Consider the following 17,738-nt stretch of genomic DNA (forward strand, 5'->3'; position numbering starts at 1 on the left):
ACTTAAATAAGGAAGGATTTCGCAAAGCTTGTAATTAAAAAAAGATTGAAGGTTAGAACTCTCGCCAGTGGACACATGGATCCTGTTTCACAGTGCCTTTCATGTGGCTCCCTTTCATTTCTTATTTAATTTTTTTTCCAATTTCAGGTGGACGAGTGCCCCCTCCACGGCCTCTACCTCCATCAGCCCAACAACAGACACCTCCTGTAAACACTGCAGCCTCTGCTCCTCCAACAGGAGCTGGCCCGACGGCACCTCCTTCTGGAGTGCCCCCTCAATACCCGACTCAGCCCTATCAACCAATGCCGCAGCCTGGATACATGCCTTACCAATACGGGAGTTATTCACCCCCGGGAGGCATTGGTGGGGTTCCCGGAGGGTACCCTGGATATGCTCCTCCTTTACCCCCTGGTTATTATTATGGTGGGTATGGCATGCCTCCGCCCCAAGGATACCCCCCTCAGGGGCAACAGCCCCCACCTCGAGGACCGTACCCCGGGCGTTAACATTGGAATAAATATTTAGTTTCGTGTTTTGTTTCTGTACTAAGAGGATACTGTAGAGTCGGTTATAAACTAGCCTGTGAACATGTTCTCCCAAGTGGGGTACAGGGAGAACAGAAAATCGAGCTCGGCCGTAAGACCGCGCTCGGCTCGTACTACTTCTCTTCGCTCCATGCCACTTTGGGAGACTATTCACAGGCTAGTTATAAACTTGTCAGTAAAATGAACTCTCCTTTCTGTACCCTGGACGGGGCTATTAAACCCCCCTTGGGAGTAGGGATGTATAGGTCAGGTACTGACAAAAAAATACGTAAAATTGAATTGTAATTAATTTTTCAGTGTTAGGCTTGATCGCAGTTCAAAGGATATAGGTCCTTGCTCACACAGTAGTTTCTTTAATAGCGTAAATTGTCGAAAACGAATTCATTATGCTTAAAGTATGAGATAAAGTAAGTACGGTACAAAAGAGATGAGTCAAGACGCTTCTGGTTTCACTGAGAGAGTTAATCGATGATATCAATGAGTAATCTGCTTATAAGTGACTGATTATCGCTGATTATAATTGAGGAACAATTATTACTCGATAGGACCCAATTTGATTGGTCACTGATTATGTTGATTAGCCATCTATTTCTTTTAGTACAGTTCCTATTTCTTTTAGTACTCACCACAATGCTTTGAGTCGAGTATCAAGAACTAGGCATATTTTCAACAACGTTTATTAATTTTGGCGGTAATCAGTGAATTATTCCCGGACTAATGGTCGGTTACTCATTTTCATTAAACATCAGTTTTGTTAACGCGTGACTGTCGTCTTGTTTTGCAAACTTGACACAGCACCTGGACACAACACAGCTAAATGTAGCTACTCTGGTCGTACCTGTTAATTCATTATATGCATTCCAACTCCATAAAACAAACTTACCTTTCTTGGTGTAAACAGAGAAATAGTTTAAAGCTGGGACTTCATCGCACTTGGCTAACAGAATTGAGAAATGATCATAGCTTTATATAACGGTCGGTAGGTAGGTTTTATAAAAATGCAAGAATTTTGTGCCCAACAAGATAAGTGTTTGAAAACTGATAGGAAAAAATCTTGGTGCATTTCAATGGAGTGAAAATAAAGCGAGGAAAACCAGGACGAGGTCGGGTCGGTTTTGGCAATCTTCAATGCTATATATCTGAGCTTATGAGGCTTGGCATCATCGAAAACCATTTTTATTTTGACCGACTTTGCTTCCTGTCGTATGTGACCCCTTTACTCCCACGAACTGACCAAAAGTACATAGAATTATCTCGCAAAGTATTGTAAAACAAAGTACGGCAAACCACTTTCAACAGCATGAAAACAGCACCACAGGAAAGTACTGCGCAATAGCCTTTATTTGAATGGTCACTCTTTAGGTCTTCATCAACAAATTCAAAAGTTAGAACCAGATTCTACGAGGACTTTAGGAGTGGATGGATTAGACCATAACCACAATTAGCAGCACCCCCCCCCCCCCCCAAAAAAAAAAAAAAAGGATACATAGTTTAAAAGACAACTGGAAACATGTCACTTTGATTGTGGGTTACAGACGATCGACTTTTGTTTTACTTAAGACACTACTGATAAATTATAAACTAACAATGTTACATCAGATGAGTATGAATATATGATCCAATTAGAAATCGCGAGCACTGACTTGTTCCAAGTATTCGCCATTTGAAGGTCGATGGTTGATGTTAGAACGACACAAGTACAAGGAAGTGTACATTGATGTGTTTTTGAACCTAAATCTTTTTACAATTTTGATGAATAAAACTTGAGTGCAATTGTCATTGGATGATAGTGCGTTAGCGGTTCACCTTAAAAATTGGTACGAAAATCAGCGACCAAATGCTACCACCTATAAGAACACAGACAAAGCCCAAAAATATACCGACTGTAGCCAGGTCCCACTTGGCCTGACACAATTTGATAACAATGATAGACCTTAAGCACAAATGGCTGATATTTTAATATTCTTTTGTCTGTATTCAAACTATCCTTACTAGCCTAGTTCAAGGTGAAACATTCTTTTGATTTTTGAACTCAAGAACGAGGTTGAATGCAAACAAAAGAATATTAAAATGTCAGCCATTTTTCATAGGATCTATAGCAATGATTATAAAATAGTTTACTAACAGGATTGTAGTAAGGTAGCTCTTCGCCCGTTTAGAGGTAGATTTTTAAAAAGTCTTTAAATGGCATAATAATTTTACACTAAATGTAAGTACAGACAGTATATAGCGATTTGTTTCGTTTTTGGTAAGTATTCATCGCTCTCCGTACATTTCTTCAAAGGATTGTACAGTACTTTGCGAATGAATTCGAAATCGGATTCCTATTTGTAGTGTTATGTCACTAATATCGATCATGAAGTTTGCACGATTTGAGAGGAATGCCTTCTGATGTGACCTGACAACTCCAGCAGCATGTATAACCAATACTACAATAAACAATAAACGCTTTCTGTAACACTATTATTCACTTACTATTACAGTTTTTCCTCAACGGCCTAATAATTATGAAAGAAAGTTGATCAGACACCCTCCCTTTATAACTGAAAAAGCCACATAATTTGGGTAAATGTATCCAACATTTAAATTAGTGACTGACGCTTTAATTTTTTTAGTAGGAAATAAGTGTAAACGTTTTAACAAAGATAAATTTGAGTAGGTTTTCTACTACACAACAAGACTTTATCTATTTGAACCTGGTGAAATACAGAGTTAGGCCGTTAGCGACTGGGCCTGATAAAGTGACGCCATTGTCGGCTGCGCCTAATCAGAGTTTAAGCATCTATATCATCTTTATACGATGACTTAAACAAATGCCATACAAAAAATTGTTCTGTCGAACAGGTATCCTAGAAAGTTTGTCTAACATGTTTTTATAAGTTAATAAACGCTCTCAACTACAGTGAAACCATTGTGGGTTGAACCTTAATTTTACTGGCTAGGCCAAAGCAAAGGACAATGATTTGATTAATTATTAAAAATATCAGTGGATTCAAACAAATAACGTCAAAAGTTTATATGACTATCATTTCGCGAACAACAGGAAAAAGTTTTGTCAGGAGCCTTCTTGTAATCTCACAGAATGCACTATCACAAAAATTCCTTAAAGTTAAAGTCCGAAAAAAAGTGGTGTTAAAAACTTGATTACAGTTTACTCCTGGTGTAGTCTCATTGTGTTTTATTTTTTTCCTCACTACGCTCTACTTGCTTCCGTTTTCTGGTTTGTCCTTCATAGCAGCTACTCGAGCCTTTCCGAGTGAAGCTAAACTGAATGAATTCTTGAGACATCTGAGGATCCATCTGAAGAATTTGTTATAAAAACGGCCAAATTTTGGGCTTATCAGATCGCCGAGCAAGTTGCTTGTCATATCCCCGAACATCTCTTGGATGAGGTCTTGAGAGGCAGATTCATCCATTTCAATGGCAGTACCCTCCGTCAGTTTTACATCTTGGTCGTTCTGTAGTGAGGTCTTGTTCCCTTCTTCGTCATAAACTCTCCCCTTGAGAAGACAGCTACCCAATTGCTTCTCAAAGTTAATCTTTTGAAACTTTCGCTTCAATGCTTTCATGGCGTCGACGTCCTCTTGGATGAGGTCTGGAGAGGCAGATTCATCCATTTCAATGGCAGTACCCTCCGTCAGTTTTACATCTTGGTCGTTCTGTAGTGAGGTTTTGTTCCCTTCTTCGTCATGTACTCTCCCCTTGAGAAGAGAGCTACCCAATTGCTTCTCAAAGCTAATCTTTTTAAGCTTTTGCTTCAATGCTTTCATGGCGTCGACTTCCTCGGGTGAGGGACCAGTGTGTGAAGAATCACAATTCTTTTTGCTTTCTCCGCTTGCCAGCTCACCCACCACGTTGGCCAGGTCAGATGTAAATGAGAAGCGATCAGCATTGGCTATTAAGAATGCTGACTTTGCTTTTCTGTTGATGCGTTTGAATGCGGCAACCCAAAACGCTGTCAACCAATTATCTCTGTCTGGAAGTCTTGGCTCTCTCAAGTCTCCAGCTGGCACAAATGGGACATTGACAGCTACTTCTTCAGGTACTCCAAGGTTGACAAGGGACTCTTGTATCTTTCTCTTAAAACCTCGAAAGCGGTCACTGAAAAAGTCTTTTTCAGACACATTTTTGGCTTTCTTACTCGGTGATCGACGAACTTCATTGGCGAATGTGAAAACCACTACACCGTGGTCCCAAAGCTGCAGACCCAATGTCGATGTGAGTTTCTTCATTGTTTCAAAATCGTCGTTACGAAATCGGACCGTGTTCAACTCAGTACAGAAGAGAAATAAATCAAATTTACTCTCTTTTTCCTGGATTTTTCTGAGATATTCTTCATCCTGTCCTGTCGCATCTGCCAATCCTGGTGTGTCAAACACAGTGATTTTGACATCGTTCTTCACAAATTTAAAAGGTGTCACCTAGAAAAGATGATGATACAATCAATTTTCCTGGGACCGAACGTTTTCTTCACACTACATGTACAGAAAACGTTTTTTTCCTTGCATGTGGGTCCATGGTTTGTAAAGCTAGCTTTTTAGACGAGTTGGCTCAAGGTTTTATTAGTTTTTTAGTGTATGACCCAGTCCAAGTCGACCTTTGTAAATCTTTGTATTCTTGTAACCTTTATTACATATGTACCTTTCCATTTTTAGTTTATATTACTTGCTGTAACAAAATCGCAATTCACGTTTTTTAGTGCAATGATTTAGTACAGTATACAGTATAAAGAGTTTACACTTGTAGCTAACAATCTGGGCCCTTGTTATTACACGCCCATGTAAAAAATAAGTTCAATGACTGTATATTGTTAAAATTATTTAATGATGATTGTTGAATTTGTTTGTGAACTCTTTATTGAGTTCTTATTGCATCGGCAAGTAAAAGCAAGGGCCAGTCTGTAAACTACAACACATTATGTAAACGTTTCATTAAATTGACCCCTAGTCTGAAAGTCATAGAGTCCCGAAACCTTAGCCAGACAGTGCTTAAACTTACTTCATCGGTCATTGGATCCACGTCATCTCCTTCTTCAGCGAGTTCCTCACCAATGAGCGCATTTGTAAGATGAGACTTTCCTACACCTGTCTTACCACTCAAAAGTATTTTGACATCCTGGCCGCCCGTCTGTATAAATTGCTCCATTTGATACTCGAGGTTCCCTGCACCAAATATCGACTCCGCCTGGTCTGCCATTGCTAGACGCTACGGTCCAAAAGACTTAGAGGCTCCTAAAAGTGCAATTTTGAGAATGTTACAAACTTTCATATTAATTGAAAATATCGACAAGCCAACAGCGTTACCACACGGAGGGACTGCTCAACCTATGTCACTTCAAAAGCCGCTTAGGAGAAGAAGATCTGACAGAAGTCTGGGAATTTTTTATCCAGGCCTTCCTTTCGTTGCGTACATATAACTGTGATTGTCTCTCATTAAATCATTCTTTCATCCGTAGTTTAAATATATGTCTTCCATGCATTTCATTTCTACCGTGTAATTCTGCTGAAACTGCTACTCAATACACAACGAACGAATGACTACTACAAATGTCTATTTCTTTGGGTCTTTAAATAGGACATTGTATACGCTAGCACAGTTTGATCTATTCATATTATTTAGCTGAATTTTTAAGTTCCAGAAAATTTTAGGGCACAGTTAAAATGTGCCAAATGCTGCCAGCTTTCCGAAAGCCCTAGCTGACCCTATTTCGCACTCAAAACGACATACCTTATCCCTTATTAATTGTTGCACGTTACGAAAGTCTGAGCTGATATTTCACCAAACACGACTCTAGTTTTTAATCTTATTAAGGACCATTTAGATTCGAATTTCTGAGGCTACAGAGGCCCTCCGAACTGATGCCGGCTCACCGAAAAGAGGGTCTTCACGGGGGTGCTGGATTCTCATGGCTTTTAGTCCGATCAGTTAATCATGACAATGGATCTCAGTTAACTTTGGCTTCTCACGTGTTTTTAACAGTTTTTTTATTGGCGTATCAGCGGTGTTCCTCTCGTTAGCCGAACATTGTCGAGTATCATCCGAAGATTCCCGAAGAACTTTTGAGTGATTCCAATCTCTTTCGAGATTTTACGAACACTGCCTATCATCTTCTGATGACCTTACGACTCTAGAAACAACGGAGCGACCTGCATTGCTTGCAGCGTATTACAGTATTGGTCGAGAGGACAAACGACCGAACAACAAAACAATGGGCCCAAACACAAAAAACAATGGAGCTGCAGGTTAGCTGCCTAGTGAAAACAGACCTTAGAAAAGCTGCAGGCCTACTGGAAACAACTTGTGAGGAGCTCTGAGCCATCTTCCTTTGCAAGATATTCTCCAGGCATTAGCTACACAGTTATCAGCAAGTTATTTGCAAGTAAAAGTCACATTACACTCAGGCAACAGTTTTCTTAACGTTTCTCAGCTATCAGCTAAAACATCGCCAATTCTGAGCTGACAGTAAATGTTTTGGCCAATTCTCAGTTATCAGTTAAACCCATGCAGACCCTCCAAATAGAATTATTGGGTACCCCGTAAAGGCAAACTATATACATAGACTAAACATAGAATAACCAATGCAGGGACTCTTTCTGAAATTAATGGTTTTACGTATGGCGACCTATGGCCGCATTTTTATGAGCCACAGACAATTCGCCTTTGTTTAACTCCTAAGAGCGTGTCGCGAACGTAAGTGTTAAATTTTTGTTTGTAGTTTATGTGTAACATGAAAAGCAACGACGGATTTGAAACCAATTTCCTGTTTTTGCAATTGTCCGCAATTACACCAAATGGTTGTGTAGATGTGTTAAGTCAGAGGGAAATCGAAGAACACTGTTTTCTCAGAAACGACAAGATGGCATTCCTCGAAACTGATAATGTGTGACCTTCTTGTTGTTATTTCTTTCGTCTGGTTGAGCTTAAATGAATCAAACGACATGTTACTTACGGTTTTCAGCCACAAAAAAGACCACAGAAAGAATTATAGTCGAACAAAGTGAACTACCTTGAAGTGCTCGATCGGCAGTCTTGCCAGACTTGCCGCCATGGCTTGCCAAGGACTGCCAAGGCCTCTAGCCACAGCTTTTCTCTGGCTAACTAATGTCTTCATAATTCACAGTAATGACTACACGACACAAGAATATCAAGGTAACAGCAATACGCGCACCCAATATTTGGACCTATTTCATTCGCAGTCGCTTAAATTTAATTCATCTTCTTTATGATATGGCCATTTTTCCAGATTGCACGTAGCCTATCGCCGTTAATTTCATCAGTAACACTCAATACCACACTTAAAAGAGCAATGTTTAAGAAGCATCCAACCTTTAATAGGCACTGCGACATGCACTCAGTCTCGTTACGTTTGTACAAGTTTAATTTAGTGAACATCAGTCGATTTTTCACCACTAAGCATCATCTCTAGCTCTACGAGTTCGATCAGTAAAGCAAACTAAACCGCTAAAGCCGCTCTTAGTGTACTTGTATAAGAATCACTCCAATCCACTTTTTTCCTTAACCTTTAGGCATGCTAGGTTGCTGTAAAGGAGAAATAGACACAAAAAAACTTACCTCAAGAGAAAACTGGTACAGTATTTTAACCAGTACTGCATGAATGCCGGCTGTTGTTGGGTGTACTTATCGCACCGTGATGTCTGTTGCTATTTTAAGACTGACTCACTGAGGTCGCGGTGTACGATGGTAAGTTGTACGCCGAACGCGTGTTGACTACGTTGCGTAAATTCCCTTGTAAACATCGACAAAAACAAGTCCACCGGCCTTTGAAACGAACCAGGTAAGATTGTTTGTTTAATTAATCCTGCATAGGTTGAATTCAGCTGATTATGCCGGTACTCTGCTGCAGCTGGAAGTCCGTTATACTTTTATGGAATGTCCTGTAAGCTATCGGGTGTAATCGCCCAGCAGAAGAACATCGATTGTTTTGCTTTCAACAAGGAAGCTGTCATGCACTACGTTACGTGCATAATCGTATGAAGCGAAATATTACATAGTAATACCGATGAAGGACCATCACAGTTATCAAACAAATGCGTTGTCGCATAGTCTGATTTCTTTAAAATTAAAGGTACCTAATATAAGGAACGCTGACCGGCTTACAATTGTTCTTGTGCAACAAGGGAACTGAACAAAATGTCGCAGTCCAAAAGATTAAGTAGAAAATAGGGCAAAGGAAATGAAAGGAATTGAGGATCAAGTCAACAATACTGAACTGTATACAGCAGAAGGAAGTCATTTTCCGAGAAATTGTTTTCATTTGCCACGAATATTCAAATATTTAGTCGTTGCACAAAACAATAACTCAGTATCATAAATGTTATGATACATTGAAAACACTTGCATGCTGACAAAAATGTTAGTAGCGTGATCATTTACAATTTTCAGATAGCAAATGACCTCAAAGTCTGATTTTATTTTGCAATATTTCTACCTTTTCGAAACTGAAAGCCCAAACGAAACCCAAGGTCATGAGGTCATGAATACAATACAACAGCTTTCCATGAAAAACCGACAAGGCGTAATAAGTGATAGCCAAAATAACTTTGTGAAACGCACAAACATAACTGAAATACTGTAAAACTGGAGTGTGCCGGTTAATAGCGTTTGGTCCGCCGGTTTATGGATGATCTGTGATCTCCCTTTTGACACAGCTCTGTATCTGTCCACAGCGGATATTATTTTTTACATTATCGCAGAAGGGGTAAAGTTTTAAGGTTTATATCGGAATAAGAACTCTTTAAAATTAGTCTACGTAAGCTACTTTCACTTAAACTGACATTTTGAATCACAGCTCATGGAGACTGGGCGGTCGGAAAGCTAAATTTGGCTCTTTGTTTACAATAGTTTATTGTGATCCTGTATTGAACAGGGACTCATTTCAAATTCTCGGGACTTTTCCCAAATGGTCAATCCAATCAAATCCGAAAAATCAGGGAATACCGTGCTGGGATAGCTTCCCTCGGCCGTCGAATCAGTGTTTTGCCTCCAAGTCAGTTCTATCTGGCGATACTTGATCATCAACAAAAGGGAACTTTCCCAGTTCCCAGCCGGCTTGGATCGTCAGGAATTGTCCCCATCAGGGGGGAGGGGGGGGGGGGGGGGAAGCTGGCAGCTACCTTTGATCTTGCCGCTTTTCGGAAAGACATGATCGCCCCAGTAAAGAAATCTGTCAATCATTCGAAGACCGTAACGAGCATGGGCGAAAAATGCGACTCGAAGGTGCAAAACGCATTCGTATTTAGTTATTGTTTATTTACTGTTAGCATGCCTTTTTTGCGGTAGTACGAAGTTTGAACACTGCGATTAATCAAGACCGCTGGAATGAGGTGTCAGCTTTGTTTTAAGTTAGTAGAGCCGTCAGTATTGAAATTGCGAGCGACATGTTTTCCGGCTGAATATGATTTGTAATGTAACGAACGATTATGGTTTTCGTCGTCTCAGGAAGATATTGTACGTCGACAAAAGAGGAGATTTCAATTTCGATTGTTGTTCAGTTCTGAAGAAACTAGAAGCCACGCAGTGTTTCACGACTGTCATCGTGAAAGCCCAGAAAGTAAGCTTATTTCTCAGGATCGACTTGGAACTTTAATGTAAGCATATTAAAAGTATTTGTCCCACATTTTATGCGTATTAGCTGTTCAGAATTCCATAAAAATGTTGCGTGGCGAAAGTTATTCCTGTAAGTTTAATTTTAATGCACAAATGGTTTAAATGCATACACAAGGAAAACGGCTTGAGTCCTTAAGGTTACCCTATACCTTCAGAGGCGCCTCGCGTTTAAGCGATGTAGCGCGTCCAGTTTAAACTGTAGATACCTAAACCCCTATATCAAATTAAAGCTTATAGAGCTGGCTATTATACTATACCAAGAATTTTGAAATAAAATGAATTTTCGAATTTTTCACGACCTCTAAATGCGAGCGTCCGAATTACCTTTTTAAAGCTACAAGTCCAAGCGAATTTTGTTTTTCGCTAATCCAATTTTCTCCTCAGTTTCCAGGCCCAAAGCGCTAAAAAAACGTGTCTGCGTTTTGCCATATTCAATCGCAATGAAAAGGTATAGAGCATTTTCGAAATAGGATGAAAAAAAATGTGGAGTGATCGTACAAAAATCGCTCTCGGAGAAAAAATATTTGGAAGGAAAAAATCGCAGACACGATTTTGTTGTTTATATGTTAAACTAGCTACTGTCCAAATTTGAAGGCAAACGAACATATTCCTTTTGAGTTTTAGCTTTTTGAAGTGGCCCCTCCAAGTGAAAAAATTGATTCGAGAAAACAGAGCTAAATATTTGGCAATTCATTTTATTTCAAAGTTCTTGGTTTAGTTTGATAGCCAGCTCTATAAGCTTTAATTTGATATAAGGGTTCAGGTATCTTCAGTTTAAAAAGGACGCGCTACATCGCTTGGACACGAGACACCTCTGAAGACACCTCTGAAGGTATAGGGTAACCTTAAAAAATTTTTAGATAAGAAAATTTTGCAACTGGAAAGGATAGCTTATAAAGACCTCAGAAGAAGATTGCTTAACATTAAATTGTGAATAGAGCTGCCAGGTTTGTATGAGCGGTTGCAAGCACTGCACGAAAAAACGCCTTTGCGCAACATCAAATGTGTGGTCAAAGAATGTCAAAGGCCACCTTTGATTCGAATCACAGGTGACAAAGGCCGCATTTGATTCACGCGCGTCAAAGTTGGAGTCAAATTTGATTCGAATCAAAGATATTTGTAAAGATATCACATATTTGATCCACCTTTGATGGGCGTCATGGGCGGAGTCAAAGTTGTACTACATTTGACATCACCTATTTGATTTCAATTTGACGCGCGTCAAAGGTAAGGACAAAAAAAGTTGTTTAAATACATTTGAACTCACTTTTGAATCGAGTCAAAGGTATATGCGTATAGGCGTCACATATGTGACGTCTTTTTGACGCGCATCAAATGTGTTGTCAAAATGTTATTATAATTGACCCCATCTTTGATACGAATCAAAAAAAGAGCAAATCCAATTTTTCGTGCAGTGAAGGGTGTTTGTCTCTTGTCTGTACAGGGAGATTAAAGTATGTGAAAAGACATTCAGGTCCTTATTCTCATGTGCAAAAAATTGGGAAGTTGAGCTCAGTAGCACCGGGAGAACAATGTACTGATACACTGAGATCGTGCAGAAACCACGTGCACGTGCAGAAACCTTGGTAATACATGTACATATTATTGTATCACCTGTCACCCTTAAAGATGTCCATGACCATTTGTATTGGTATGGCGGTTTTCCCCCATTGGTGGATGTCAAAATGGGGCTACCAGGAATACACCCAATACTGACCCAACTGCTAGGGAGATACAGTATGAAATTCAATTCAATTTATTAAAGCACATTTTTCACGAAGGTAAGGCAAGAATGCACTAGCCCGCAAATAGCATAGGCTAATCTAGGCGGGTAGTGCAGTTGATTAGTATATATTTACAGAATATAATTTAAAGATATACCAATAATTAATGTGTAATAAGTTAAGTAAAAAATAATGACTGTCTAAATTAAAATTAAGAAAGTTTCATATTAGCTAATCATACCACTGATATTTGAAGTTTTTAATCAGAGTGTTGACGTCAACATAAATATCCTCTTGATCAAGAAGTTTTAGTAATCTGGTCTGAAGGCATTTCTTAAAGGAGGCTTTAGTTTTTGCACGGAAAGATTCCGGTAATATATTCCAGATTTTTCAACCTAATCTCGAAAATGAGTGGCTCAGTTGTGTCAGCTTTGAGCATTTTATATGAAATTTGCCCGTGGATGCAGACCTGGTTCTATACGAGTGCACAGAATCTACTCGATCAAAATGATTTATTAGGTTCAGGGGAGCACTTTGGTTATTGATCCGAGATAAATTAATAGATCCGAGGGTGGCAAATCAACCATGGTTTCTCTTTGTATGCAACAGCCATTTCGAAGAAGACAATCTAAGTTATCACCCCTTGATTACTGAAGTGTTTCTAGCAACTTAAGGATTAACCCAGCTGACCACATTACTCTGCAGTATAATTATGTCATCCGTACATGACAATATACATCAGAACTGTAACATATAGCAATATTGTTTAATTGGTACATATTGTGTAACATAGTCAAGTGTAATGAGCATATTATAAATTATGCAATCAATACAGGTTCTATGTCAGCAGTGTAAAAGAAGTCTGGTTTATATCCACCTATAAAGTTGTTTATTAAGGAAAACAATTGCGCGGCTTTTAGGGATGGCTACATTTAAGTTAACCATGATTTAAGGAAATTGTTTTTCAACAAATTCCGTGTTTCCATTTCATGTTGTTCAAATCAGTAAGCCATCATTCTCATTTATTCACCAGACTTAAAATATTCCATCACGTTTGTTCCATCGCGCATATGCCACACATGACATTCCAATCCCACCAATATGCAGAATGTTTGTCCAATGAACCTGGTTTAATGGCCTTATAATTAGCCCCTACGAGTCTCCTGTAGCTCAGTGGTAGAGCATCCGAGCTCGACTCCTGATAGGAGCACGCGGACTTTTTTCCGAGTGTGCCTGTGTCTCTTACTGAGTAATATATATCATTATCATTTATTCCATCCACATTTATTCCATCGCGCATAAGCCACGTTGTTCTAATTCTCGAACGTTTCCCCGAACTCCTACTCTTATAACAACGCCTGCCTCTCACTTTTTGTGGAAAACCAACCAATTTATAATGGTTTATATGTGTATAAATTTTGTTTTCTTTTATGGTAACAGGTGTCAAAATGGCAGAAGGAGGGATCCCAGATGACAACTTTGGAAGCCTCGTGGATCAGGCAAGGGTACTGATAGCCGGTTTGCCGAATTTCGAGTATCAACTCCAGCAATGCTTTCTGTCAGGCCGTAAGCACATGACCATTTTACTTTGTGGAAAAACGGGTGTAGGAAAATCACATCTGACAAACGCACTCATTGGTGAAAATCTTGCTAAGGAAGGCAACGACCTTGACCCAGAAACTAACGAGGTAGGTTAAATTTAGCTTGAATTCCAAGTCACCCTCTGATTGGCCGATTAAGTATCTACTAATCTCATATCCAGATCTTCTCACTCTTCGGGAGAGAAAATCTGGTAAAATCCGTTTTCATATGTCAGGAGTGTGACACATAGCATAACTGTGCATGCTCAACTTTTGTAGCAAGAGACTTTGCTGACGCCGTATTGCCCAAGATGGGTTTTCAAGATCAATTTTATCGCTTAATTGTCGGTAACTAGTATTTCACCTTCCGTATTCAGAAAAGAAAATCAATGGTTTCAAGTTCGATTCTGAAGGGACATATCTCCATTGCGACGGCAAAGAAGCATCGTGGATGACCGCAATTCGATTTGCCACGAAGGTGACCGTGTGGAGTCGTTTATTACCGTTCTTAATGTAGCTTAATACATATGTGCTATCAATCAAACGCACATTCCTGTTAGGGTAGGTCAAGCTCCTTCTGAATAATTTTATCTAATCTCGTGCCCAGAGTCCGCAGAGATCCTGTGGTAGTAAAATTCCAGTTCCCCAGAGACTCTCTGGGCGAACAACCGCTGGCCAAAGAGTCTGAGGACTCTGGGTACGAGATTGGATTTTATATAGCCTCGATGCTACGACAGTTGCAGAAAACTCTAATCTTGGAACCGTTATGGACTTCAGTGATGCAGCACGCGCCTTTTCCATCACGAAGGAACAGCGTACTGTGACCTCGTTGTTCACAGATCTCAGGCATGAGACCGCGCCATGCGCTTGCGGCGATGCGTCAGAGAACTGGTGAAGCTGAAGGTCGTGGTCCAGAAATGGAATGAAGTTATTTTTCTAGAGTTCCGTTAGGACTACTGACCTACTAGTTCCAAGGGCTTGCTAGCCCTGTGAAGGAAATTTGGTTTACCGAGATTAAAGAAAAACTGACTTTGGTCCATCTGTGTTAGGTTTAACCAACGACTCTTTTAGAGAAAATTAATCGTACGGTGCACTAAACACCAGTCGAGTGTCTAAATCGATTCTGAGGTTATCTTCAAGCGATAATGTAGTATACTTGATGGGGAACTTCCAACGCGCTCATTTCAATTTACGAATACGGTTTGACAAAAGAGCAAATAGAAGCAAAATAATAAATAACAAAGTATACAAATACTAGACGAAGATATGACTGATAGTTAGGCAAACTACACGAAATCAAGACTATAAAATGGTAAACGGTTCAGGGTGTGCTATTGATTTATGCACTTTTGAGGTTTGCTATGCACTCAAAAAGCTAGAGCCGGTCGCTCTCGGCTACTCCTCGAGCAAATCCTGCTTGCACAATCTCGTGCTTCTACAACCTCCCCCGTGCATCCATAATTTAATAGTGCACGCGGAACCGTTTACCATAACTTGCAGGGCCTGTTCTGTTCTTCAATAGAGATTCACTTTTTATTTACTGTTTAATGTTAATACTTTTCCTGGTCCGATAAGTTTTAGAGACTTTCGAAAATAGTCGCCGGTTAAATACCAAATGAAGAAAGAGGTGTTTCAGTGTATTATTAAGGACTTATGAAGCACGTATAGGATTGCGGGTAAATACCATCATAAATCAGGCTCATTTGACGTGATGTATCATTTAAGTCTCACAAGTAAATTGAAAAGAATTTGTGGCATCGGGATGGAGAATTTCCATATGAAGCTTGAATAGGTACGCTAAGTTTACTCTAAAGGGCAATCGAAAGTGTTACTTTCGTCTCTCTAGATCTGTTCAGGTACTGCCCTTAATAAAGCTAGTTGTCAGGAATGAGACAAAATACCTTGCACGATAGGCTTCCTGTGAAATTCCTTTAATAGCCAATTGATTACACCTTTTAAAACCTTAATCCCGGTTCCTTTCAGGTCACCCCGTATCATTTTTCAATTAACATCGTTGAGATAACAGTGTTTGACACGCCAGGATTGGCAGATGGAACTGGAAACGAAGAAGAGTATCTGCGCAAAATCAAAGAGAAGGTAACTGAATTTGACGTCCTTATCTTCTGCACCGAGATGACCACCCGACGAATCCGAAGCGACGACATCAACACGATCAAGAAGCTGACGGAAGCATTTGGTTCGCAGTTATGGGAGCACGCCGTTGTGGCGTTGACGTTTGCCAACGAGGTTCATCCTCCACGAAGCGAGGAAGGCATATCTCCTCAAGAGTACTTTGAAGAACGCATTCGAATTTTCAAGAAGAATTTTCAAGTTGTGATTGGGAATGCTGGAGTGGGGGAAGAAGTGGTCATTACTATACCATTTGTTGCAACTGGAGACTTGAGTGAACCAACACTGCCTGGCATAACCAACTGGATGACGGCGTTTTGGATCGCGACGTTCAAACGCCTCAACAGAAATGCAAAAGCCCCTTTTCTTCTTGCAAACATCGATCGCTTATATGTTTCTTCCTGCGATCAAAAAGTACCAAGAAGAGTTAGTTCTCTCAGGAGAAACCTACCGCCAGCGGGGTTCGCAGAACGAAATCAACCGCGCAGACAGATGAATCGAAGAAGCTTCCAAGGGTTTGAACTCGAGGACCGTGAGCATATTAGTGGCCACAACTCTGACAGTGATGATGAAAGCAAAAATCACCGTTTAAAAAGTCATTCTATGCCGCGAAGAAGGTCAAGAGTACCTCCAAAGACGAAACCAAAACCAAAGAGGTCAGGCAAGGGTCAAGACGTCCCCGCAATCGATATGGATGAAACGGCAGCCAAAGAGGTTCTGATGGAGGTTGTTTGTGAAGTTGGCAAAGAGGCTAGTACCCTAGTTGGTGATTTGATAAAACCCGGAAGTGGTCGTGTAGTTGGAGCTATATTTAGCTGGATTATGAGGCTAATCAAACGATGGCTATGGAACGATTCTGTCAAGGAAAATGATCATGCGAAGGAAGAAGATGAACTTGAGCAGGAAGAAGACTAAGACGCTCTTATTGCATGGAGGTGAAGGCTTGGAGACTTTTTATCGTGCCTTGTTTAAAATAGTGTTTATCCCACTCTGTTTAGCTTTAAAACGATTTTTAGGTCCCATTGAGATTCCTCCTTAACGGCAATAGTAACCTTGTTTGACAAATTAAATTACCTTCCATTGATCACCTGGAGAAAGCACCATTCAATTGTCCGATAATACCAAATATGTGGCCAATTTAATGCTTCACCCCAATCCAAGACCCTGGCAGCCACAGACAGTGGTTAAAACTGACTGGTTCTGTAAGGTTTGCTAATTATGTCTAGTTTAAACATTCGCTACAATTATTGGAAATTGTAGCACTTTAACGCTGATGGAAAAAGCTTGAAATGGTATTTTAGAATAAACAATGCGATGCTTGTTTGCTGCCGAATGGTTATCTTGATGGTATTTTTAAATTACTCTTGAAACCACATGATATCAACCCCGCAACATCAAAAAATCTAAAACGCTATAAAAGCCCGGATAAACGAATTCAACATCATAGGACGATGTTTTAGGGGCTGACCATAGGCATCATAAATCGTCCAAAACTGCTGGATTTGTAAAGCATGTTAAATTCGTTTGGATACCAGGTTATAGATCTTAAATGATTTTCACAGACTGTGTTGGACGACCATACAAAACGAATCAAACATCGTTGCCCACACGAATATCTTGAATGAAATGTTTAATGGCAATCAAATCTAATATGGAGGGTAAGCGTATCCAACAACAAGTGTTAAACGATAGCCTTAAAATCAAAATACAGTCGAAGCCCTCGTAAGCGACCATTTCGGGAATTGGGAGAAGTGATTGTAACTAGAGCTGGTCGCTTACGAGAATGTAATCTCGTAAGCGACCAAAAGCTGAAACAATAGAAGCTGGTCACTTACCAGCTTTCTACCTCGGTCTCAGGGTAACACTCTTGATCCAGCCGTAAATCGTCTTGAATTTTAGATTCGAGATCTTAATCTACGAACATTATTAGGCAGACAGTGCTACATAACTGTAAATGTGATTTACTTTCATTAAAAAGTTACCGTAACACGTATCAGAATCTTTGAGTTGTCGCTTACGAGAGCTTAAAAACGAAGGAAAGGACCAGTTGGTAATTCTCAAAAGTGGTCGCGGTCGCTTACGAAAGCTTTTGATTACAGAGTTTAAGTGACAATTCAAAGGGGGTTTCCCAA

At 39.9% G+C, this 17,738-nt stretch overlaps 3 protein-coding genes across 6 annotated transcripts in view; 2 read left to right on the forward strand and 1 right to left on the reverse strand.

Annotated features, from left to right (window-relative positions):
- The window catches only part of LOC146486349 (programmed cell death 6-interacting protein-like), a 33,403-nt gene extending 32,096 nt beyond the window's left edge, over positions 1-1,307 (forward strand). The window contains exon 17 of the mRNA XM_085100320.1: positions 148-1,307. Within this exon, the coding sequence (XP_084956446.1) occupies positions 148-506 (359 nt within the window). The 3' untranslated portion in view covers positions 507-1,307. The remainder of the gene's footprint in view (positions 1-147) is intronic.
- Positions 1,216-17,738, reverse strand: part of LOC146486351 (uncharacterized) — a 46,614-nt gene continuing 30,091 nt past the window's right edge. For 2 of the 3 annotated variants that reach the window (XM_085100330.1, XM_085100337.1), the window contains exons 4-5: positions 5,544-5,776; positions 1,216-4,966 (exon numbers count right to left, since the gene is read on the reverse strand). In XM_085100330.1, coding sequence (XP_084956456.1) covers positions 3,746-4,966; positions 5,544-5,741 — 1,419 coding nt within the window. In that variant the 5' untranslated portion in view covers positions 5,742-5,776 and the 3' untranslated portion in view covers positions 1,216-3,745. Of the gene's footprint in view, positions 4,967-5,543; positions 5,777-8,117; positions 8,256-17,738 lie in introns of those variants that run through there. The other variant, XM_085100326.1, reaches the window with a different exon arrangement.
- On the forward strand, positions 7,246-16,939 carry LOC146486352 (uncharacterized). Of its 2 annotated transcripts, none has more exons than XM_085100344.1 (3): positions 7,246-7,694; positions 13,337-13,584; positions 15,460-16,939. In XM_085100344.1, exons 1-3 carry the CDS (start codon positions 7,592-7,594, stop codon positions 16,519-16,521), a joined length of 1,413 nt encoding a protein of 470 aa, XP_084956470.1. In that variant the 5' UTR covers positions 7,246-7,591; the 3' UTR covers positions 16,522-16,939. The 2 variants fall into 2 exon arrangements, with proteins under 2 accessions (XP_084956470.1, XP_084956477.1); XM_085100351.1 differs by lacking the exon at positions 7,246-7,694 and adding an exon at positions 8,229-8,340.

The sequence above is a fragment of the Pavona decussata genome, unplaced genomic scaffold (assembly GCF_977016875.1).
Source record: "Pavona decussata unplaced genomic scaffold, jaPavDecu1.1 SCAFFOLD_21, whole genome shotgun sequence".
In the NCBI taxonomy this organism is placed as follows: Eukaryota; Metazoa; Cnidaria; class Anthozoa; order Scleractinia; family Agariciidae; genus Pavona; species Pavona decussata.

What these genes read in the sequence shown, in the direction of transcription:
- LOC146486352 (XM_085100344.1), top strand. Translation starts at nt 7,592, where the DNA reads ATGGCTTGCCAAGGACTGCCAAGGCCTCTAGCCACAGCTTTTCTCTGG. An exon ending in CACGACACAAGAATATCAAG is followed by an intron (nt 7,695 to 13,336) that starts GTAACAGCAATA and finishes TTATGGTAACAG; the next exon opens with GTGTCAAAATGGCAGAAGGA. An exon ending in TTGACCCAGAAACTAACGAG is followed by an intron (nt 13,585 to 15,459) that starts GTAGGTTAAATT and finishes GGTTCCTTTCAG; the next exon opens with GTCACCCCGTATCATTTTTC.